The sequence below is a fragment of the Poecilia mexicana genome, unplaced genomic scaffold (assembly GCF_051168715.1).
Source record: "Poecilia mexicana isolate PSO_F unplaced genomic scaffold, ASM5116871v1 scaffold_2, whole genome shotgun sequence".
In the NCBI taxonomy this organism is placed as follows: Eukaryota; Metazoa; Chordata; class Actinopteri; order Cyprinodontiformes; family Poeciliidae; genus Poecilia; species Poecilia mexicana.
This window is the reverse complement of record NW_028263371.1, coordinates 7,019,638-7,042,664: the sequence shown is the minus strand read 5'-3', so window position 1 is coordinate 7,042,664 and position 23,027 is coordinate 7,019,638. Positions and strand designations below refer to the sequence as shown.

General features: G+C 39.0%; 2 protein-coding genes across 2 annotated transcripts; both read right to left on the bottom strand.

The window, feature by feature from the left end:
* Positions 1-29: 29 nt before the first annotated feature.
* Positions 30-12,450, bottom strand: tdrd7a (tudor domain containing 7 a). The gene is made up of 21 exons (XM_014969481.2): positions 12,369-12,450; positions 11,414-11,632; positions 11,074-11,218; positions 10,193-10,340; positions 9,904-9,947; positions 8,976-9,016; positions 8,605-8,781; positions 6,727-7,446; positions 6,422-6,609; positions 5,527-5,719; positions 5,005-5,116; positions 4,680-4,891; positions 4,450-4,584; positions 4,176-4,259; positions 3,951-4,085; positions 3,725-3,835; positions 3,327-3,510; positions 2,757-2,908; positions 1,470-1,663; positions 1,166-1,326; positions 30-854 (listed from the first exon to the last, which is right to left on the bottom strand). The coding sequence occupies exons 2-21, from the start codon at positions 11,615-11,617 to the stop codon at positions 619-621; spliced, it is 3,576 nt and encodes a 1,191-aa protein (XP_014824967.2). The 5' UTR covers positions 11,618-11,632; positions 12,369-12,450; the 3' UTR covers positions 30-618.
* Positions 12,451-13,049: 599 nt separating this feature from the next.
* stra6l (STRA6-like) lies at positions 13,050-22,051 on the bottom strand. Its single transcript, XM_014969483.2, has 18 exons — positions 21,513-22,051; positions 21,139-21,223; positions 19,427-19,527; positions 19,212-19,342; positions 19,000-19,120; positions 18,876-18,921; positions 18,604-18,729; positions 18,285-18,355; positions 17,854-17,962; positions 17,584-17,737; positions 17,284-17,359; positions 17,045-17,126; positions 16,583-16,631; positions 16,244-16,361; positions 16,047-16,166; positions 15,069-15,232; positions 14,368-14,511; positions 13,050-14,281 (listed from the first exon to the last, which is right to left on the bottom strand). Exons 1-18 carry the CDS (start codon positions 21,536-21,538, stop codon positions 14,049-14,051), a joined length of 1,956 nt encoding a protein of 651 aa, XP_014824969.1. The 5' UTR covers positions 21,539-22,051; the 3' UTR covers positions 13,050-14,048.
* Positions 22,052-23,027: the final 976 nt, after the last annotated feature.

Here is a 23,027-nt window from a genome sequence, read left to right as displayed (position 1 = left end):
GGTAAATTAGACTAACAGAGCTGCAGTCCTTCGCTGATGCATCACCAAAGTTTATTGAAAATTTTGTTTTTACAGAAACTGTATTCTGTCATTTCTTTGCAATCACTAACTCGCACTTAACAAAAATCACGGTGAATACATTTTTTCAAGCAAAGTAAAACATTAGAGATATGAACCATAATGACAATTCAACAACTATGTACACACATGCAGTATACTGAAGTAGTTTGTAAGACACATATTCCCCAAAAGGTAGAGTATTGCATGCATAAACCACAGCAAACAGAAACACACATTAATCTGACATATTTGACAATTCAATATCCATGTTCTTAAATAATGGAAATGTAAATCCTTCCCTGAACAAATTTTACTGACCATAACATATCACAAATATTAGAAAATTACTCACACATATGTAAATCAAGCCTGATTATAAGCCACCTACAAAACAACATGAACAAGCAAACGCAGAGGAAGTACAATTTTTCCTTCCAAAGTAAAAGTCGTTCCGTGCATTTTACTTTAGAAAGAATCAAAACAAAAGTAGTTTGTGTGTTCATACAACTGTCTAAGAGCCCAAAAGTCTGCTTACTTTACCACTGTCTGTGTGGACATCTAGCTCGCAGCAGAAGACAGCTCGTTCTCGATGTCGGCCATGATGCTGTGAATCCAAATGTCCTTCTCCTCCGATGAGGTGTCCACCAGGTAAACCGTCAACCTGCGAGCCGACAGCTCACCTTTGACTTCTGATGCTTCCTGAACGCTCTCCACCTGCGCTACCAGCGCTCGCCGCTCCACGTGATTCCTGAACAACGAAGACGTCTCCTCTGACCACTGACGCTGTGCCACACCTGGAGGATTATACAGATACAATGGTTTTTTTTTAATCTTTCCAACTCCAAGTAGATTTAAAACTCCTTAGGACTTTATTATTCAATGATTTCTTTGTTTATTGGCGCTCAATTATTCATGAGAAAAAAAAATCAATAATTGTCCTGAAAATAGCTCAAATGGTTAGGATTTTAAAATGTAAACAGTATTACAACATGACTTTTAGGTCTGCAACCAACAATTATTTTGGTAATCGATTTTTCAATAGATTATTCTGATGATTGATTGTGATATTGTAAATAATTTACCTAAAAGAAAGTTGATAACTCACCTGCTAGTTGTGCAGCAATAGCCTGGAAGGGCAGCTGTCTGAACTCCTCTATCAGAGGCTGGATTAGACTGCGAGGGACCAGTTCGTGCTTACCGTAGTCCAAATCATAGACAGAAACCAAGCCGTTGGACAGAACCCCTTTCACCTGCACGCGGTGCCAACTGAGCAGAGATTGACATCAATAAATCAACTAACCTCACAACAGCAGAAGAACATCCTATATTTCAGATCTGGTTGTTGATTCATACAATTGCGTTTAACATCTTTTTTTTTTTTTCTCTTCCTGGGGTTTAGGTTTACTTACTTCTTGTCAAATTTGGCAGCGTAGACTTGTCCTTTCTGGATGTCCATTGTTGTGCTTGTATTTCCGCTCTGGTTGTAGTAAAGGACCATTTCTCCCCTCAACACCTCAAGTTTATGAAGGTCCTGCCAAGGCTGTACCACAAAGTAACCTGGGTGGCAAGCCATTGGCACAAAGACATCCATGTTCTGACCAGGCTGAAAAGAAAGGAAGGAGACAATAAGATGTGGATTTGGAAGAAAACTGTGTAAATCTGTGTCTGTAATCATTTTGTGCTTCTACTACAACAGGGGGAGGTCCACAGGCTCCGAACCGGCACCGGGCAATGGGTAAGTTGGTACTAAAGTACAATGAATGTATGGTAGGTCCATTTCATTCCTACTAACTGCCAGAGGATGGTGCTGAAAGCACTGAATCAATGATCCAATCATCCAGTGCTTTCAGCACCGCCCTCTGGTGGTCAGTACGGGTTCATAGAATCACAGTTACATGCGTAACTTTCCATATTTCAAAAATGGAGAATCTTTAAATAGCAAAAGATTTTTTGATAACTTTTTCTGTCTGAAAAAGCTGCTGAAGCAGAGGAAAGTACTAAACTTTCCAGAAGCTGGAGTTGCTCAATCAAAACACTTTGAGCACTACATTTAAATCTTCAAAAGTTTCATTATTTTCTTTTAGTCCAATTTAAAACAGGAAGGTACAATGCTACAATGACAAAATATTAGAATAAAAAGTCCACTGCCTTATCTTCCCTCAATTTGTTTTGAAATCACCTTTTGCAGAGTCAATGCCAAATGTAGCATGAAGGGAAGAAAAAAATACGTAACATTAAGAAAAAAAAATGGGACGGCAAATCCCAAGTTTTTAATATTTTGATTGACTTTTTATACTTTGACCTGGAGGTTGATAGAAAATGAGAAAAAGAAGGTAAACTACCTTCAATGGTCAACAAAATGTTCCTGACGCCCAAAAGCATTCACAACTAATGTAAGAGCCAACAGAAGAGCGGAGCAGCATGTTGGAGTGTTTGGAATCCTAGTATAATATGAACAGCAATGGTTTGTGTTTAACATGGTTTTATTCAACATATATTGAACCTCAAAGTGCAAAACTCAACCCCTTAAACCACTGAAGTAAAAATGCCTTCCCATGGCAAACTCACATTTAGCCCTGACTAGCTAAACCAGACAGGCAACCAAAGCAAACGAGTTAAGTGTTACTTTATTAAAAGACATTATACGTTTGTATATTTAACTTGCTCACATGCTGAAAACAATCAATGCTACACACCTGTGGAAGGTCTAGTGGAGGGGGTAATGGGAGTGGCTGCGTTCCTGCCTTTACGGCTGCATCGTCTTTGCCACGTGGCACAGATGAGGTCTTCATGGGGGGACTTGGGACCGGGTTTCCCAGCGTCCACTTCTCCACAAGAGAACTGAGATCTACAAGACGACAACAACAAAAAATCTGCATCAGAAGGATTTCTTTTCAGGGTGCATTCACATTTGCTCTGTTTGTTCTGCTTTAATCAAACTCTGGTTCGTTTAGGGAGGGTGCGAATGCCAGATCGAACTCTGATGCGGACCTAAAAAGTGCCCTCAAACCTTGGTGCGGTTTGAATGAATATGTAGATGCCTAGTGGGCTAGAGACTGCTCAAAAAGCATGAAGCGAAGTACAGGGCAGGACATTCTGGGTAAATACAAGAACAGGTTTGTGAAAAGGTTTGGTTTGTTTGACACTGCAGTGTGGAAGCAAACCACACCAGCTGAAAGTTTAACAAATGTTGCAATTTTGCTTCCCAATCGAACCGAGTCTACCGGACTATGAGGTGTGACAACACCGTTAATGTCTAACGTTACCTGTGTCCACAATGTTGCTGCGAGTGCTGGTGACTGTGGTGTTGTTCCGTGACACAACTTTCTGCCACACCTCTGACTGAGCCAGGTGATGGTTGATGCTTTCGTCAAGCTTCTGACCGTCACCACCTTCGAAGAGGTACATAAATACCACTCTGTCTCCTTTGTACTCTTCTAATTTGGATATCTGAAATAATAGCAAGGGGAAAATAATAATAAATCAAGGTTAAAGCCAAATGTGCATTTTTATTTATTTTATGCATTTCATAAAAACCAAAAGATACCAGAAGATGATTTAGATCTCACCAGTCACATATATTAATTAATGACTTAATTTGAATTTTTAAACCTGAAATCCTAAACTCTTTGAGGACATTTTCTGCAACTGAGACAGACACTACCTTCATTTTGAGCTCTTTTGCTGCAAGAAGAGTCTCATTTAGCAGCAAAAAGGGTTCCTGGCTCCAGCCTTCTTTTGGAACGGTGAGGTCAGCCAGTCGACATTTAACAGCCTACAAAAAAAGGACAAATATGAAAATTTACCCAACAGGAAGCAGATGGACTAAAAATATGGTTTTAAAGCAGATCTATGAGGAGCCCTATTTTTTTTTTTATTAAATATCAAACCTGTGGCGGGATGATGATGAAATCCTTCAGAAAATGTCGAGGAATCTCTCGAACATCAGTGAATGTGACAGTTGCTGTGATGCCCAAGTCAGTGAAGAGAATCTCCATCACGCGGTTCTCATGCATGTACGTAATCTGCAATTTGAATAAAAATCATTGCAACAACAACAACAACAAAAAAAGTCAGCTTTTTCTCTGTAAGCATGTTAATAGTCCAGCTCTTACTTCCGCTCTGGCCCATTTGTCTTCGTAACGGCCTAAACAGAACTTTCCGCAGAAGGGACTGGAAACCAGGGACTCTGATGTGACCTTTTAGGAACATTTAATAATGTAATTATTCACAGGCTGACAACAATGCAGAGAATTTAGCCACAATTCAAACTTGCCATCACAGGTTCTTTTCATTAAATCAAGACACGATTCAGTCCAACTCACTCCAATTTACTCCAAAACTTTTTTATCTCATGGAAATTAGACATTAGATGAAAACACCGTCTACCTGGGAGGTGAAAAATGCTTCCACGTTCTCCAGTAACCTTCTCAATCTGACTGTTCCTCTGCAGGGGAGTTGGCAGAAAATGGTCCCATCTGCGCACACACTTGTTACAAACACATCTTTAAGGACGACGTTTACCTGGAGGAAACAAAAGACTTTATATTAGACATTTTGTGTGACTGAGTTCTAAAAAAAAAAGCTTGTACGAGAGTGATTTTGGTTTGTGAACATACAGACAGAGGGTTATTCATCGTACTGTCCTGCAGAGCCTTCAGGCACATGGCGTTGATGTTCACATCATCATCTAGCGAGGTGTCAAAAAGCAGCGCCGTGGGCACTTCGTTGTGTTGCCTTGGCTTCAAGGTTTCCATCCGCAGGATCTTTCCAACCGCCAGTTTATCCAAGGTGGACAGCACCTGTGGGTGGGAGCTGAACGCTTCCAACTCTAGCAGGAGGAAGACAACGAGGATGTGATGCAGAATGAACGACTAATATTTACAAGTGACTTAAAATGCGCAAGGTGTTTGAGTTTTTGGTTCATTTCCACCATGTTTGCACCTGCTAGCCTGACGTTTGTAGCTTGGAAAGGCAGCGAGAGAAAGTCCTGATGGAGCTCCAGCAGACTGTTCTGACTGATCTCTAAAGAGAAGCCATAGTCCATGTAGAACACCTGGCAGAAAAACGGGGAGAAAACAACATTTCTATTTGGGCAACAAACACAGCAGTGAGTCAGATTTTTATAGATAACAGCATATTTGTGGCAACAATGTTGAAATCATTTCACTTTTCTAAGAATAGACAGAAACAATTAGGTTAAAGCAGCGTTTTTAGGAGTTGAAGGATTAGTGGGCTTTTCTTTCAAGTTGCAGGATAAGAATGGACATCTAGACACTGCCTTAAAAGAGCAGGATGTATGAATCATTTGAAAAACATTCTTGAAAATATACCTTTTTCTGCTTTTGCAAAAAATGCAAGGAAGTTGAAGCTTTGGCTTTTATATAACAAATAGAAAAAGTTAAATATGAAAAACTACTTTTGCCGAGGTGACTTGAGAGACGTCTTGAAAACTAAGCCAGTTACCTTGACCTTGTTGGAGTCCAAGATCTCTGTCACCTGCGCTCTGGCCACCTCATCTCCGTCCTCCCCTCTGACTGCTACCAGCTGACCAACAGCTGGGTTAGACACGGGACGTTTCATCGAGTTTCGGCTGTAGAAGGTCTGCATGATGTCCTCCATGGCTTCCTGAGCATCTGAGTAGTTGTTACCAACATACCTGAAGAGAGATAAAAGCCTCTACTCACATTTGGTTTCATACGCTACTCCTTTTCTCAGGTTTATTTCCCTCCATCATAACTTTTTATATCAAAAATTCTTCAGCAGGTAAGCAGGTAAGTGCCGTTCTTAGAGCAGTGCTAATAGTAGCAGCGCTGACTGTTTTCAGGGGAGCTTTAGCCATGCCATGGGAGGAAAAGTGCGACATTCCTGGGGTCTGTATTGTGAACCAGCTTTGTCATTATGGCTCTCTAAAGCCTTAAACCCCGCAGTGTCAAGCTTTTTTGAACAGAATGGACGTAGCATACTCTGGGTTGCCAATGGCAACAGAAGCGAGCCAATGGTGAAGAAGAACATCATGCAGCCAACTGACAATAAATTTGCACTTACCCATGATAGATGCAAACAAGCTAGCAAGGAAACATTAGCAGCTAATTAGTGCTAGTCACAGAACACAACAAAGATGTCTGCATGATAAACTTTAGTCTGGCAGAAAAAAAAATCAACAGAGAAAAACAACTACATATAAGACTATATAGTCTTGCCACAACACCATTTAAGACTTGTGATTAATGCTTGTCGGGCCAAATTACTTTTCTTAAAAGTAAGCTTTACTCTATTAAGATGAAATAAAAAGTGAAGCACAGCTGCAATTCCAACTGCACTAAAGTCTGAAAAAGTAATTAGAAATAATGCACTATACCGGATGGTGAGAGCACTGGTGCTCTTAGCCTCAGTAACCAACACAGAGGGACAGTCTTCGGGTAGCGGGGTCAGAGGCGGTGGAACCACAGGACCAAGTGCCTCCAACCCAGAAGGGAGGGGGCTGATTAGAGTCTGCTGGCTGTTTGTCAGGTCCATATTAACTTGACACGAGTAGTACAAAATGGCCTTAAAAGAAATGGAAGTCCCAGAAAGAACAAAAATGGTATTAATAACGCAACAAAGTAAGCAGGAAACCAATGGGAGGTTGCCACAAAGGATGCTAAATCTGTCTCATTTTCTTACCCTCTTCTTGTTGTGTGGGAAAGGGTACTCCACAGTGCATATATCACACAACGACGACAAGTTCTCCAGGATCTCTTCAGGGAAGGGGGTCTTGTACACATCCATGAAACATCTGGGCAGTGCATCGGCCCACAGACCTTGACTAGACTTGGAAAGGAGCTCCTTTATTTTTTCACGCATGTCATCGGACACTACAGCAGGACCAGGTGTCGATGGAGGAGTAGAAACCGAACTGGAAGGTGAAGAGAACGTGGCTTTCAAGAGAGGCAACACATCACGGTCGGGGGAAGTGTTGGTTGATGAGAGGGCAGTCCAGGTGGGAGCTAAAGGAGGAGTGCTTTGTTTGGGAGAAACGTGAATTTTAGAGTCGCCGTCAAAAGACATTGTGTGATTACCACTCCGGGGAAGTCGGGAACTCAGAGCTGGGTTTGGGGCAGGGCTGCGTAAAGTCACTGAAGGCAGTGCTTTGCTCGAAGCAGTGGGGGAAGACTGTGGAGGGAAAATGAAGGTGGGCTCAGCCAAGGGGCTTCTGGGGGAATCTCCAGTTTTAGATGGAGACCGTTGAAGAGGTGTAGACGGACGAGAAGAAACATGTGTTGAATCCAGATCTGACCCTGGAGAGGAACGGTTGATATTGATGACGGGCTTGACTGGGGGGGTTAAAGAGAGAGGAGGGTAGATGAGTTGGTCGCTACGGTTACTGGTGAAAGTTTTCTCCACCTGAAAGGAAACAAAACCCAAAGACTGAAATCAGACAAAACCTTAAAAAATAAAAATGTACAAAACTAGTAGGAGGGACAATATCAAACCCTACACACATAACTCAGTGAAAATGGTGGTGAATTGACGCAACACAGAAGTTTAAAATAAATAAATAAAAATCCCAAGAATTTTTCAGTGCTGTTATGATTTGGTTCAAAGGCCGCGGTGCCAGGGTGACACGCCACAACAAATCAAAACTCCTAATAGTGAAATTAGTGGTGCATGCAGGAGATGAGTTAAAGCAATATTTCAACCATCATTTTGAGACGGTACAATTGACACACCTGACCAGTTGGTGCAGACACGCAGACATTTTCAACTTCACGCACAAAGTTCAACATTGAAGTAACTAAATCAATAAAAAAATTCCCATAAGAGCATAATCTCTGACCTGAACATTGTAATGCGTCTCGCTATACAGGAGCTGACAGCATTTTGAAGAGTTATGGAGGCTTTGTACCAGTCTGACCACTACAGGTCACAAACTGGTACAGAAGGACTGATTGCTAGCTGTGGGATTTCCTCCTATTTAATCAATTGGGGAAAAAAAAAAACAACACTTGTTCAGAGTTTTGCCACCTTGTGATCACTTCAAGAAAAGAAATGTTCCCTGATTTCAAAACTTTGGTTGAACTGGGGCTTGTAATTCGAGTCTCCAGTGTGGGAACAAAGAGCAGATTCAGCCTTCAGAACAATTGAGATCCATGTGGACCAGGAAGAGCCTGTCACACTGCGTTCTGGACACAACAGCTGAATCGTCCATAAATTAAGAGAAATTTTAAGTGTCTTAACTTCATTATCTGTCTGTTTTTTGTCATTGTGGAAAAACAGTTACATGTATTCATCTGCTTGATGTGTGAGGGCACGATGTGGATTCTCTGTTTAGATTGCTCAGACATTCGTTAACATTCCTGTCTCGTGGAAAAAAGAAATCGCACATCTTCCTGTTTTACAACATGAAATAAGTCCATCCATCCACTTGGAAATTTACTTCATTATTTTAGCATCCTTATGACACTGACACATTGCCTACAATGTGTGGATGTTTCAATCTAAGGACTACCATAAGGACCATTGTAGTTATAATGCTGCATAAATTCATCCCAAGTGGCTCACCGAACAGATATGCGACCACTTCTCCAGATCGACGAGTGCCTGAGGATGGAGCTTCTGACTGAACATTTCACTGTACTTATCCGACAGCTTGGACATCCACACTCCACTAGGCCATTTCTCCAGAAGCTGCTTTACTCGACTCTGCACTAGTTCCGCGTCATACCGATCCAGATCAGTCTGCATGAAGAAAGTCAATGTCAATATGACCGATGGAATGTGGCTTAATATTGCATGTGCTCCTACATATAGGTGGACAGTTTCTGATACACCTAATCTCACTGGCCATGTTGGTTAACTACCAGAAAATTCAACACAATGTGCAACAGCGCTTAAATATAAGGAAGAAACTCCTGAGCAGGTAAATAAAGTACCTGGGGTTTACTGGGGACCAAGACGTCTTTCGGAGGACCTGCTGAAAATGGGACAAAACGAGTCAAAAGTTCTGCAACCAGCCTGCATGTACAATCACAGCGCTCTCTATTATTAACAGTTAAGTTTACTGCAAATCGAGTGTAGTTCCATTAATTAAACCATTAAACCATTAATTGTCCTAAGACTCAAAGAAATCAGAAAAGAGTTTGTGGCAAAAACTACATAAATAAAGTCATTTTGCAGCTTAAACTTCATCTTTGAATTTTCCTTGAAAGTCTTAACATTTAGTCCAATCTCGTTCTCATGAACTCGTCTTGTGAGCTTTACCTTTGTTTCAGCAATAGTTCTTTACATGATATAAACATAGTACCATAACCAATTATGAAACAAGAGATAAACCTTACATTTTGTCAAATCAAGAATAATCATCAAATGTATCAATCAATGTTCCAGTTATTAACCAAAAGAAACTCTAAACAGTTTTGTTTTTAGACAAAAAGCTACAAGAAAAAAAATTTGAATAAACCAACAAGTTCTGTAGTATTTTGCAATTTTCTAACTACTCCTATACTATCCTGTATTCTGTTAAGGCCTGTAAAGGTCAGCAGTGCTCAGCAACAAAACAGAAGTCAAACAAGATCGTGAGATCAACCACAAGAAGATGAAAGAAAAGGAGAACAGAGTAAAGGAATTTGCCATTGTTCACTTTCACACAAAAGATGTGAAATTCCAGGGGAGAGCTCAAACTTTCCTCAAATATTCAGGTGTTAAATCAGCATAGCATCACCACCTGCTGGGCAAGAGTGTAAAACTGGAAACCTATATGAAAGAGGCAGTCACATGGCTGGTCCGAAAACAGTATGAATGTTAAAATGGAGAGAACTTAAAAGAATTAAATTGGGAGGGAGGGAAATAAAATAATTCTACCTCTGGGATTCTTGTTTGTGGGGCTCGTAGAAGAATTTTCTCTCCTGTTGAAACAGTCGTTTAAGTACAAGCTTACAAATACAGGAATATTCATATTCATCCCGTTATTTTATAGTTTGAAAACCATTAATTGTCTTTACATAAATTGTTTTAGCCTTTAGTATAAATTCAGACCGGTATGCATATAAACTACATTTTTTTTATTTAAGATAATGACCATTTATATATCTGGATGCACAATTGCTTAAAAAGTAATTAAACAGGTTCAAATGTGCTGCAACAGGTTCACCTGCTATGGACGACATTTTCCCTCGAAGCTGGTGACGGAGACGTCACTCTACGTTCCATTGTGTGTCCGCCATGCGCTCCAAAATGGTTTCCCGCCCAATTCGAATATCTTCCAGCAGACGGCTGGCGAAGAGAGGACCGTGGAGTCACTAGAACAATTAAAGGAGCAAAGAGTTACTGAGAAAAAGGACGGTGATTAAAGCTGGGCAACTCTGCACTGATTGGCTCAAACAAAATTAGTTTGTGTGCTTTGTAGTCCTTTGAGAATTTTTTTTGTCATCAGCCGCACTGAGCCTGATCAGCTCATCTTGAAATAAAACAGGGTTTCCCCCAGTGTATTATAAGCCTGGCAGGCCACCAGACTTTACTTGTGACCCCACCAGGCTGAGCATTGGTTATTTATTAAAGTCTTTTTAAAATGTTTGCATTTTTTAAAGATTTTATAGTTGTGTTCAGGTATTAATCTTCTAATCGTTCAATAAGGCATACTTACCTTGTGATATTTTCAAATTTCCTGTCAACTTTAAACATTTTTTAGCTCAAAAACACGACGAGCGGCTGGATGAATGACTGCCAAGCGCCCAACCACAGGGCTTAGCAAGTTTTCTGGTGGAAACCTTGTAAAATGTATATAAAATACAAGTTGTCTTCAAAAGGCCTCAAAAAATAAAATTAATACAAAATTCAACAATAGTTCACATTTTTGTGGAGTGTGGACTCTAATGCATAATGCAAGCAAAATAGTAGAACTGTGGCTTAAATATAAGATAAATAAAAATAATATCATGGTAAAGAGTGAAACAAATATTTCATTACGCAGAGAAAAAATATTGCAAGCTTTTACTTCTTGTAATTTAGGTAATGAAAACAAATGTCCCATACCATTAAGCATGTAGGGATTGAAGGGTTTGTATCTCATCTTGCAGTTGACGAACTGTGAGCGTCCGGATTTCTTTGAGTTCTTCTGCCTGGCAACCAGCTCAGCAATGTGAGCCGTTTCCTCCAACACAGTAGCAAAGCATCTCAGCTACAGAACAGATGCAATAACAGGTTTACCCAAAAGTTGTCAAGTAACTTTGCAAAGTGTTTTGAACACATTTTTAGGTACTGGATTTACTTGGACTGTAAAAAATTAGGACAGTAAAATAAGGCTATGACGTTTCTGGCAATTGCAGTGGTTCAAGTTTGCTTTGTTTATGAACAAAGCAAAATGAGCCAGTACCTCTCCCATGCGGTTCTCCAGCCTCACCACTGAGGGAATGCTTCGGAGGTAGTCCTCTAGCTTTGAAAAGCCGAGTTTTTTCAGTGGGATGAACTCTCCACATAGTGCGCGATACTCAGACTGGAGGTTACTGACTGACACACCAGTCTTACTAGACTGGAGGACAGCCATTAACATTTTCTTTATGGATTCACTGTCTGACATCTTAATTGGCAAAGTCTGAAACACAAAAACAAGACAAGGCTAAAATATTGTAAAGTATACGAACACAACAGTAAAAAAAAAAACAAACTCTGGACCCTATTGAATTTTTGTTTCCATCATGAACATGCAACACAACAGCCCTGTTAGATGAAATGCAAGCAGTGGCAATTCAATCAGACAGAGTTGTATTTGCATAAATTGACTAACATTACTGGTTTAAGCCATTTCTGCCAAAAGCTTTTAATTATTAATTTAGAACCTGTCACACTTTTCGAACACTGCAGGTTTTAGGGAAAGTCTTAGAAAATGACAAATCTATTCAAAAATACCCTCGATCTTCATAATTATGTAGAGTTTCTACCTGAAAGAAACGCGGTAGTTTATTAGCATCAAAACCTATTTTTCGGGGAATTACAAATTTTTATATTTTATTTTAAAAACGTTTAAGACTCCTTATTTGTGTATAAGATATATGATGTTAGCGTTATCACGGCTCCAAAACCAGAGCAAACTTGGTTTACTGAGGGAAAACAGCTTGCCACGTGAATAGCGTCGCAGTTTGCTAATGTTAGCTAGCTGTATTAGCTCCTTAGCGGCTAATTCTCATTTTTAGTTTCAATCTTATAATGGAACTAACTTCTTCATCTCGAACTACAGATAATTTTAAACAAACGTACCCGACTGTTTTACAATATGAAACTCAAAACATTACAGTAAAGCGGCAATTTCCTATTTTAAATGTGAAAATTACCTGTTTTAATTTAGGTTAGCAAGCCGAACGGTTGTCTCTCTTCTCGGAAGGAAAGGTTGACATCCTAAAGTTCAAAGACGCGGCGCCTGATTGGTCTGCTTTTTTAAACAACCCTAAATGTGAAAATTTTAAACTTTAATTTTAAAAGAAATTATTATAATTTTTTACATAAAAAACAAACACTTGCTTTAACTTTTTATGCCTTGTTAAAAACACACCATTACCACAGTATTATTTTCCTAATATGTAAAAATGTGCTAATGTTTTTTTTTTTACATTTGTCAAAGCCCACTTTTAGTTTTACTATTGCGTTTCAATGCATTTACTGTGCTTATTTTGAAAGTAAAAACATTGACTATATCTATATATAAAAGCTTTGTCATAGCTTCTATAAGCAACTCTCATTGGAATAAACATTGTCTGAAAATTACATATTTTCCCATTTTCCGGAAATGTTCTCTGAACATTCTGTGAAAGTTTGCTTCACCATTCACAGTGTGACTTTCTGGGAACTATCAGTAACATTTAGATACAGGGTTTAGCTAAATTAAATCTTTTCATGTGTCACATGGAACACGAGCTTCTACTATTTCGGGATTTCTTGTGACGGACCAGAACAAAGCTGTGGCTAATAATCAAGAGAAGAGAGATACATAAAAAAAAAAAAATTGCAAGTAAAAATCTGGAACATCCAGCGTGCACGTTTTATTCAGCACCATCTATGGTATCACAGCTGGAAGTCTTTTTTTGAGGTATTTCTCTGCCATACTTTGTTCATTTAGAGACTGACATTTTTGGCCAAAATAACTTGCATTCAGTCAGATTAAATGCATCTGTAAGTCTCGGCATTCATGTTGGTTCTGTCACACATTTCATAGCTCATAGATGCCAAAAAAAAAAAGAGATCACATTGGTCTTATTTAATCAGAGCACTACTTATGGTATTCTTACATTGGATTCTTATTTCCATTTTATTCCCTGAAGGCCTGGTTCTCTCTCTGAGAAGGTTACTCACCTTGTCAGTTTAATAAGTAACTGTCATTCTGTATTTATTTATATTTTTTTATTAAACATTTTTTTAATGAAACTGCAGTTAGGAGAGATTAAGAACAATTTCTTATTTACAACTAGCAAAAGGCAGGGCCTTTGTAAGAATGTTCCTTCATGGATTTTGCAAGACATCCAGGAAGAACCGTGGGACCCTTTCTATAAGTACTGGGCTAACAAAGGAAGCAGCTCTACAAACAGGATTGTTTCAGACGAATCCACAATTCCACACATTTGACAAGTTTTTCATGTAGCAAACAAGAGAAAAATGTTAAAGCTGTTTAAAACCACTGTAAACTGTTTTTGTACCTCACAATTATTTTTGCATTGACAATTAAGTGACATACTTTCAACAACCGTGAACAAACACATGCATTTTAGACAACAACATAACATCTCTGAAATCTCCCACAGTTAATTATTAAAACGAGTCGGCTCACTTCTGCAGCCGTGTTAACTTGTGTCATCGCTGGCTCAAAAGAAATTGCAATAAATTAGCAATTCAAATGCCCGTGAAAACACCTACTCCCCGTTATAAGTCAGAATCTGCCACAGTTTTAAGTAATTTGATCCAATTTGTTCAACAGCTTAAAATTCTGTTGAGCCACACAGTTTTTTTTTTGTTTTGTTTTTTCAACAGTCTTCTTCTGCTGTGATTATTATTTCCGGTATTCCCTGTGGCGCCGATTGCTGGTTCTGTATTTGTGATGCCATGACCCAAGCCCGGACTTCTGTCTCCATCTGGGTGGGCGATGATGACGATGCTGTGGAAAGATGCTGTTTCCTGCGCAGGATCAGAGGAGGGTTCTTCAACAGGGTGTAAAGCAACGCCCAACGCCTCCTGGCTCGGCTGTTGAGTGGGGATGCTGAAGAGCAAATACGCCAAAAATGATTATGAAGTTTAGGTACAAATATGTTGGCCTGCCATGATGCGAAAAGGTGCTTTTCCAACCTGATTGAGCGTTGTCAAATGTGGCGTAAGCAGTCGCATTGTGTTTCTCTATTGTGCTTGAAACCAGAAGCTGGCAGAAACACACCATGACTGGGTTGTTGTGGTAATGATCTGCAAAGATCATCCCTATCCATGTACTGTAGCCTGAAGCAAAAAGTTACATCCACAGAAAACGAGCGAGAGTGAGGATTAAATACAGAGAAATATATGTTCTTCAAATAATTTAGAGTATTTTCTGGGTTAATCATGGTTGAGCAGGTCAAAAATAACCCAGTGAGGTTGCTTTCTTGCTATTTTTAATTTTTTTTTTAAAGTTGTTAGTTCATGTTACAGCTAATCACTCAAAACATGTTTTACTGATGTCACCCCAAAGTTGATCTTACCTCTAATAAATTTAACAAACTCAACATTTTTGCATTACCACCCCAAGTTTCCATAAGTGGGTCAACCAGCATTCATTTCCTGTGAAATGATTCAGTGTTTGATTCTGATCAAATTTAAACTTGCAAAAATAGTTATTGATTTCAAATACAAAACGTGAATTTGATCGGAAATAATTTTCTTCAACAGCCAACCAGGCTAGGAAATGAATCTTAAACATGAAATACGTCTAGACTTAGATTTGACAGCTAAATATACTTAAAAACCTGAAGTCAACGTACATGATTTTACCTCTTGTTTCTAGTAAAAGTTAAGCTCACCGGCATCCAGGTTTTCATATCCTCTCTGCATTATGGTTCGGTCAATGCGGGACACCAACCACGTTCCAACCACTATGCTAAACAGCAGGCGGATTATGCAGGTGCTGATCCCCATCACCACATTGTAGAAAAAGAAGAAGTAGTTGAAGCAGTGGAACGCCTTCCTGGAAAGCACAGTGAGAGAAAGGTCAGATTTTTGATTGTTTTGCCTTTTTTCGTTCTCCCACATTTTTGGTTGTTGGTATTAAAGAGGTGGTATTATGCATTTTCCAAACACTTGGTGCCATTTTAAAGCACCACCAAGTAACTATGTTTTGTTCAGTTTTCATACAAGTCCTGTATATATTAACAAGACTTAAAAGAAATTTGATTTTGCAAATTCTCTTTAAGAATTTCCTACTATTTCCGTCACAGATATGCAGTTCCACCAGGTGTTTGCTAATTGCTGCTGCCGCTAGTCTGGAGGAGCAGTGTGGGCAAATCGCAGAGGTGCTCTGTGAAGTGGAAACTTAGCTGGAGATTGCAGCTCCAAAGTGGAGCTTTGTTGAATTAGTCAGCACTTTGTGAGGTTATACATTTACTCTCCAGGTATGATTCAGATGAAAAAGCTAAAAAAAAGTTGATTTTGAGATTACTGTTGCTATTGAAAATAACTAGCCATTACATTTAGATTAAAAGTTTTGTAAATCTGGTTAGGATGAACAAGACATGTTTGACTGTACAAGATGATTACATAATGTAATTGATATACAATGGCACTCTGGAATTTTCTTTTTAGTTATCTAGTTTTTCTAGGGAACCAATAACGGGGAAGTCTTTGTTTTATGGCGTCTGACATGTTCACTTCATTGGAGTTTATCTAATCAGCGTTTGCCCTTTGTCAACAACCGCTCCCAGTCCTCCGACTTATTATTCACTGTTGAATAAAGTATCCTGGTTTAGCTACTATTTCCCCCCTTTTTCCCAAAACATGCATACCTGTTGTTGAGAGCCAGAGGTTTCTCCTTATCATTGGGGGACATTTTGTCCTGAAGAAAGAAGATGTGAACCAGAACTACCTGGAGAATCACCAAGCCGACCACCATTCCGATGGTCAGACTGAGAGACACATGAGAAAAGAGTCAGTGAGAGAATCCATCATTATGCACAGATAACCACAGGGGAAGTGGCCTTACAGAATGAGTCCCAGGTTTGACAGCATGGTCAGTACTTTCCCATTTTGTATGGGAAGAACGAGCAAGTAGGCAAACAGAAGGGCAAACAGGAAGTAGACAAAATGGACAATCAGGTAGCCTAAAGGGAAATATGAGGGATATAAACTTTTAAGAATAGTTTTATTGTCAAACTGCAAATTTAAATCCTACAGATTTTTCTTTTAAAAAAAATAATGGCTTTCTCATCATTTGCTTATTACACAACACAAACATTGGCTCTGAGGATTCACAGAAATATTTTTGATTTTGGTCTAAAACCCATGAGTTGTCTCCATTTTTATAAAACAAATAAAGGCTTACCCCATAACGTGAAAGCTATTTGCCATCCAGAGTATCTCGCAATGGACGCCTGTGAATTTAAACATTTGGCATTTTGAGAAGAATGAGCTCTCCATCTTAAACATTTAAATAAACTCTCGCTCAAAATGTCTTGTTCACACTTAAAAATCAAGTTTTTCCAAAAGGCTAAGTGACCTTATGTGTGCCACATGCTCAAGTAGTCTTAATGTCCTAACACATGTGAACTGAAACCAAAGTCACTTTGCACCAGACTGGAATAAGTTCACATCTAACAATGGCAACCAGCTTAAAAACACTCAAAAGATACATAAACAAAGTTGAGCTGCTCAAATCAACAAATCATTTGCTTTCTAGTCTGTTTGTGTTGTACAAAATAAAAAAATGTTCCTCAACCAAACCATTACTGTGACCCTTATTGTTAAAATGGCATTGAATGTTCATGTTTATGTGTGTTTTACTCACAACGCTGACAGCAGACTTAGGATTGTGGAACTTCTCTGGAAGAAAACCTTTCTGACCCCTCCAAAGTCTCTTTAAGTGTTTCCTAAGGCAGAAGATCATACTGAGAATAACCACAGATCCAGCAAATAGATGAATTTACCTCCCAAGGCTCAGACTGATCAAATTAATTCACTTACCTTGACATTTTTTGCTTAATTATTTCTAATTGGAAATGTTTTATTGAAGTGTTTCCATCTTACCTGTAACATTCTAATATATGGAAGGTGTATGCAACCGAGTTCAAACTGGCAAAGATGGTGGTGGCAAGCCAGCACTCTACAACAGACCAAAATGATCAACTAATTTAGTCACAAATATAAAGTGTCTGTGCTCTATTAGTTAGCATTAATTTAATCTAATCAAACTGTCATTCCCAATTTATTTCCAGTATTAACACTGGTAGAGTTAAGCACCAACAGAACGATTTTGATGTTAAAACAAAACATTTTAAGAGTCCTTAATTAAATTCACTCTTCTGACATGACGATAGAGGAACTCACTCCTGGCCACGTAGATAAACTCTTCCATCTGCGTTATCATGTATCCCAACTCTTGTGTCTGGCTGCAAGAGTCAGTAATGTTTCTTAATGTATTCTTCCAGTACTCTACTTGGTCAAAGACAACGTCACTGAGGCTGTAGTCTGCTAGCGTCATCTAGAAAAATAGCCAAGAAGACACATAAAAGCGGAAATAACTTGTTGGTGAAGGTGATCGCAAGATCAAATGAGCATCTTTTACAAATTTTATTGTTCTTTTTTTTCCTTCTGTACCATATATAGGCCTATGAGGGATATAATGGATGTGCCAATGATCCTGTTTGGAAACTTGAAGTACGGGTCCCAGTCATACACTCGTTTTTGGAACCAGCTGAGGGGTTTACTGAAAAACAGAAAGTAGGTTTGAAAATGGAGTGTGAACAAGTCAATGTGAAACGTTCACAGTTTTTTTTTCTGATTGATTTGTTTGCAGTCTGAGTGATTTCTTCTGGGAGAGAACTAAGAGATAACTAAGACCTGTTGTGCTGTTTCTTAACAAACATTGAAACTTGTTTCAAGTTGCACTTAATGTAGACAGTTTAGACAAATTTTGTAAAACATTAAAGTTCTGCCACGCCTCTTACTCATAATGTGCTTCTGTTTTGCTTCTGTGCGTATGAGAATGAACATTAAGGGTAAAGATGGTATCCGTATGTGCGATTTACCTTTGTTGTGGTGTTCTCAGAAGCCTCTTAATGTGGTTTACCTGGTGTTGATCAATCAGCTCTTCCGAATCCTAGCGACAGATAAGGCACAGTTACGCACAAAACTGTTTGTTACCGTTTCAAAAAATGAGCTTTCTTGTAACAAGAAATAATTTTTAAAAAGAACATTTAAAACAGAATTATGCAAAAATAAAAACAATGCCCTGAAATCACATCGTGTTCTGACTCGTGTGAAGTCTTATATTGGGTTTTCTTTTCTCCACAGCAAACACACAGTTTTTCATGGACTGATTTCAGTTTACAAGCTCGTCACACTCACCGCTGTTTCCAGTTGCAGATGTATGCGCACATCTTTAACCAGCATGTAAATAAATCGTCCCAAGAGGAAGACAAGCGAGAGGATGCAGGGCCACTGGAAAATTATCTTCTGGTATTTACCCAAAACCTTTGAAATCACACAGAATAAACAGCCAAACTATTTGTCAGATATCTTTGAACAACCATGGAGCAGGTAGTGTATGTTTGTGTGAAGCCCAGTGGAAGCTGGATGTTTGGTCCACTGCAGCGTCTTACGTTTTATTAGCTACCAACCTTTCCATGAGGACAGGTGGCTGTATCCCAGACGGTGATCACAATCCTAGAAACAGCAGCTGGGACATTAAATACGAAGTATTACCATAATCTATCTTACTACTACACAGTACTGAATGCCTACCAGGTTATAGAGTAGAGTATCCCCAGCACTGCACCGACTGTTCTGAATGGTGTGGACAGGCAGGCGAAAAATGGGAAATACACCAGACCCACTTCCAAAGCTCCGACAAGGTACACTATCGCTGAGGGTAAGCAGACAGCAATGGGTCAGGGATTTTAATTGAACACTGCATGCAGAACATGGTGATGACATAGAACAGTAACAGGAAGTACCTCTGGCCCACGGTGGGACTGTAAAGGGGATGTAACGCTCAGAAAAAAGCAACAGAACGCTGCTGGACACTGCGCCAAACGCAAAGCCATAGGACCAGCGGTTACTGAGGCTGCCTATTGTATCCAAAGGTCTGTGAAAAGGTATTATTAATATAAGAGAAGTATGTTACTAACAAAGTAGCACACTGAATTATAGGAGTCTCATTTTGACTTACACCACAATACCAAAACGGCCCTTTAGAAACGGCAGTCTGTGGTCAATGGCCAGTCTCTGTGCTCGTCTCTGAAGAAATGACAACGCTCCTGTAATCAGGACCTGGAAGGCAAGATGACACTTAATTAGTGCAACTAATTAAAATGACTATTATGATAAAAACAAATTTCAAAAGTAGCTTGTAAAAAAATGTTTGCTTTACATTTCCACAGAATGCACATGTTCTCATTTGCTGTTGTTTTGAAAGTGAATGTCATGTATGGGGACAAAGCTAAAAAAATAAAAGTGAGATAGATGTTTTAAAAGAGAACATCCAGAATCCACTCCTTAATTCCAGGTCAGATTTTGATCAAGGCATTTTTAAACGATCAATATTGGAACATCTGACCATCGTCGGTGAGGTGTGTCTGTGAGGTCAGCTGACTGACCACACAGGTTTTGATCGACCCATTTCCAATGATGATCAACTCATCTTGTGCAAACACCTTGTAAGACTTTATCTTAGCACAAACACATTGATTTAAATGAATTTCCATTTCCCTTAACTAAACAGAACACAATGAGAGACTGTATTGGCTACTGAAGGCATCAGTGTAATTTAGACCTGCACAGAGAGCAACTAAAACACTTTCTAGCATTCAAAGCAAAGCTCACATGACTAACTGATAGCCACGCTGAAATATGCTACGAGCCAAATGATCTACACATCAGATGACGACACCAAGGAAACGAGCCAAACTTAAGCTAACTCTTCAAACTCTGAGCTACAATGGGGTTTATTGTATCTCTATCCGTTGAGTTTGATTTATCTTTAATAAATTGATTGCGTTTTGCAGTTTTCTTGTTTGCCTCATATTTAAGCAGCATGTTAAGGGCGTCTTGTAGAAACTCAGATGGGACAAAATATCTGTTGCTGGCAAGAAAAGAAGAACCTTCAACATTCATGATTGTAAGCATTCCTTGGGATACCAAAGAAATGTAGAATTGTTACTAAGGTTATTGAGTATTTTCAAGCATATGCGATTGATATTAGAAATTTTAATGTCACAATTGGAGCTTTTTACCATCAAACACCTTGTCTTTAAGTGGTGTGATTGACATCACAGACAAAACCCAGATTGGGACATCCCTAGATAAGAAAAAGCACTAAATTCTTTGTAAAATTCTGTTAGCCTTTGACTAGTCAGCCATCCATTGTCTGTACTCGGTTATCCTTGCAGGACCAGCTGACTAAGCTGGAGTACCCAGAGAGAACCCACACATGCACAGGGAGAACATGCACAGAACAACCAACAACGCCACCGTGCAGCAGAGATCTGATTATATTATAATTTTATTTTACTTTATGATTTTTGATGCTGCCTTGGTTTCATGTGCTCAGGCTGAAGATCATTTGTGACATGCTGAGCTGGATTAATATTTTCTTGAACCAGATAACAGGCTCCTCCTACATGTTCTAGATAACTGGGTCTCTTGGTTGGTCGTGCAGTGAAAAATGTAGGTTAGAAATTTCTGAAAACCTATAATTAATTTGATTTTTACTGCAAAAAGAATAAAAATATGCACCGTTTTTGTACTGACAAAAGTCATAGCTATTTGTGACAAATTGCCTTAAAAAAAGATCTTTGTGCAACTTTCTAGTGATTCAAAAAGGGCTTGTTGTTTTGCTGTTTCTTGTTTTATGTACTGTAGGAAAAGTAACCAATAACTTACTGCTGGAATGAGAGAAAGATGCAGGAAGAGGCCCAGTGAGATTTTATTTTGACAGTCCACCACAACTGCAGTGACACTGGGAAATCTGTAGAAATATAAACATGTAATGCATTATAGCAGACATTGCAAAAATAAACAGATCCCAGGCGTACTAAAATAAGTGGAGCTGATCGTCGTAGATCGATGGTTGAAGACGCATCGGGCGACCTCATTTTTTTAACAATGTTCAAAATTATTGTTTAAAGCTCAGAGTCACCCAATAAAGCTCTGCTTTTGTGGACCTTAAGCTAAATCAAATGGGAGCTTTTCGTGGCAAAGTGAAAAACATTATCATAAAACTCTTTCTAGTCTCTGAACTGGATCTCTGTACTTACTCTTGCTCCTCTGTGATTCTTATCATCCTTGATAACGCCGCTCATTGAAGTCGAGAGATCCTCGTTTCTGCTCGACTGTACAGAGAAGGGAAGTGACCGGGGATAGAAACCGCATCTCAGCTTCCTGGTGTCAACCACGTGACAGATCTGACCTTTGACCTTAGGATTCAACAGATAGATTTTTTTTTTTCCCGTCCCATCTTTTCTTTTGATGTCCCGTTTGCGTTTTCACATGCCAAAGTATTTGGTGACACTTCCCCATTCTGTCCACAGATGTGTCTCCTCTGACACACGCAGCAGATATTGACCGCGGTGTTTCTCAGTATGAGGAATGTAAACAGTGAGCTAAGCCACCGAGATAACCAGCAAATCATTCACCAGCTGCTTTGCCTTAACAGATCAATATGCCAGACTTCATTACACAAAAGATTTCTGTAATGAAGTTCTGAAGAGGAAGCTGGTTTCATGACTTAGGCTAATTTATAGAACCGGGTCTCATGCAGCCATATCCCACTTTCACATCCTATTACAAATTTTGCAGTGTGTCATTAGTATTTTAGGTGACGGACTAATGCAAAGCAGTGCTCAGTTACGAGGTGAAATGACAAGAACGAATGATTTCAAAATGTTTCTTACAGGTAAAAATAAATTTCTTCATTTAAATGCCTAAATAAAATCAAGTGCAACCAACTCCCTTCAAAGTCAGCTAACTTAAAAGGTTAGAAAATCCTTATAGGTTTGTTTAAACACATGAGTGAGCACACATGACAGAGATTAAGAGGCACAAACTAGGTTAAAGTTGTGAAGAAGTAATAGTTAAATCATACAATAACTAAAGCTGTGTGTGATCTGTTCAGTGCGTCTTCTGAAAACTGAAAGAGCACAGCACTACTACAAATGGAAAGACATTTACCTAAACTGACAGACATGATAGTGTCCTCAAAAAAGGGCAGTTCCTGTTCAAGTAGCATCTCATAGTAATTCCTGTTTCCGGTTTTTAACGACAAACATGAGGAAAAAGATCGCCTGAACAAATGGAACCAAAATGTAACGTAAAGGCTGTTAGAATAAAAGTAATTTGTCACTTCATGGTACCCTGAAAACAGCAACTCATCTTAAAACATGGTGGCGGAAGCATCATGCAAAGGGTTAGGGTTAGCAAAAGACGAGCTAGTCAGAGCTGATGGGAAGATGGAGTTAAATACAGGTCAGACCAGGAGTAAAACCGGTCAGAGGTTGGTTCAGTCGATCAAATAATCAATCAGTAAATCTGGGCTGAATGCAAAACTACATGCTACGCACCTTAGACTTTTAATTGTAATAACATTTTAAAATCACTATATCATTTTCTGTCTGCTTCACAGTAATGTGCTGCTTTGTGTTGGTATTTAATAAAATCCAACAAACGATGACAAAATGTTTAAACAACTATAAATACTTTTGTAATGAAGATGTATTTTTCTATCCGGTTTCTGCTAAATTTTTCTCTAGTATCTCTTTAGCCTTCCTCATGAA

Bases quoted from the DNA above. Each gene is read 5' to 3' on its own strand.
- stra6l (XM_014969483.2), bottom strand. From the start codon at position 21,538: ATGATAAGAATCACAGAGGAGCAAGA. The intron at 21,224-21,512 runs GTAAGTACAGAG...ATATTTCTACAG, and splicing joins AGAATCACAGAGGAGCAAGA to ATTTCCCAGTGTCACTGCAG. The intron at 19,528-21,138 runs GTAAGTTATTGG...CTTGCCTTCCAG, and splicing joins ATCTTTCTCTCATTCCAGCA to GTCCTGATTACAGGAGCGTT.
- tdrd7a (XM_014969481.2), bottom strand. From the start codon at position 11,617: ATGTCAGACAGTGAATCCATAAAGAAAATGTTAATGGCTGTCCTCCAG. The intron at 6,610-6,726 runs GTAAGAAAATGA...ATTTCTTTTAAG, and splicing joins TCCCACACAACAAGAAGAGG to GCCATTTTGTACTACTCGTG. The intron at 5,720-6,421 runs GTATAGTGCATT...ATCTCTCTTCAG, and splicing joins ACCAGTGCTCTCACCATCCG to GTATGTTGGTAACAACTACT.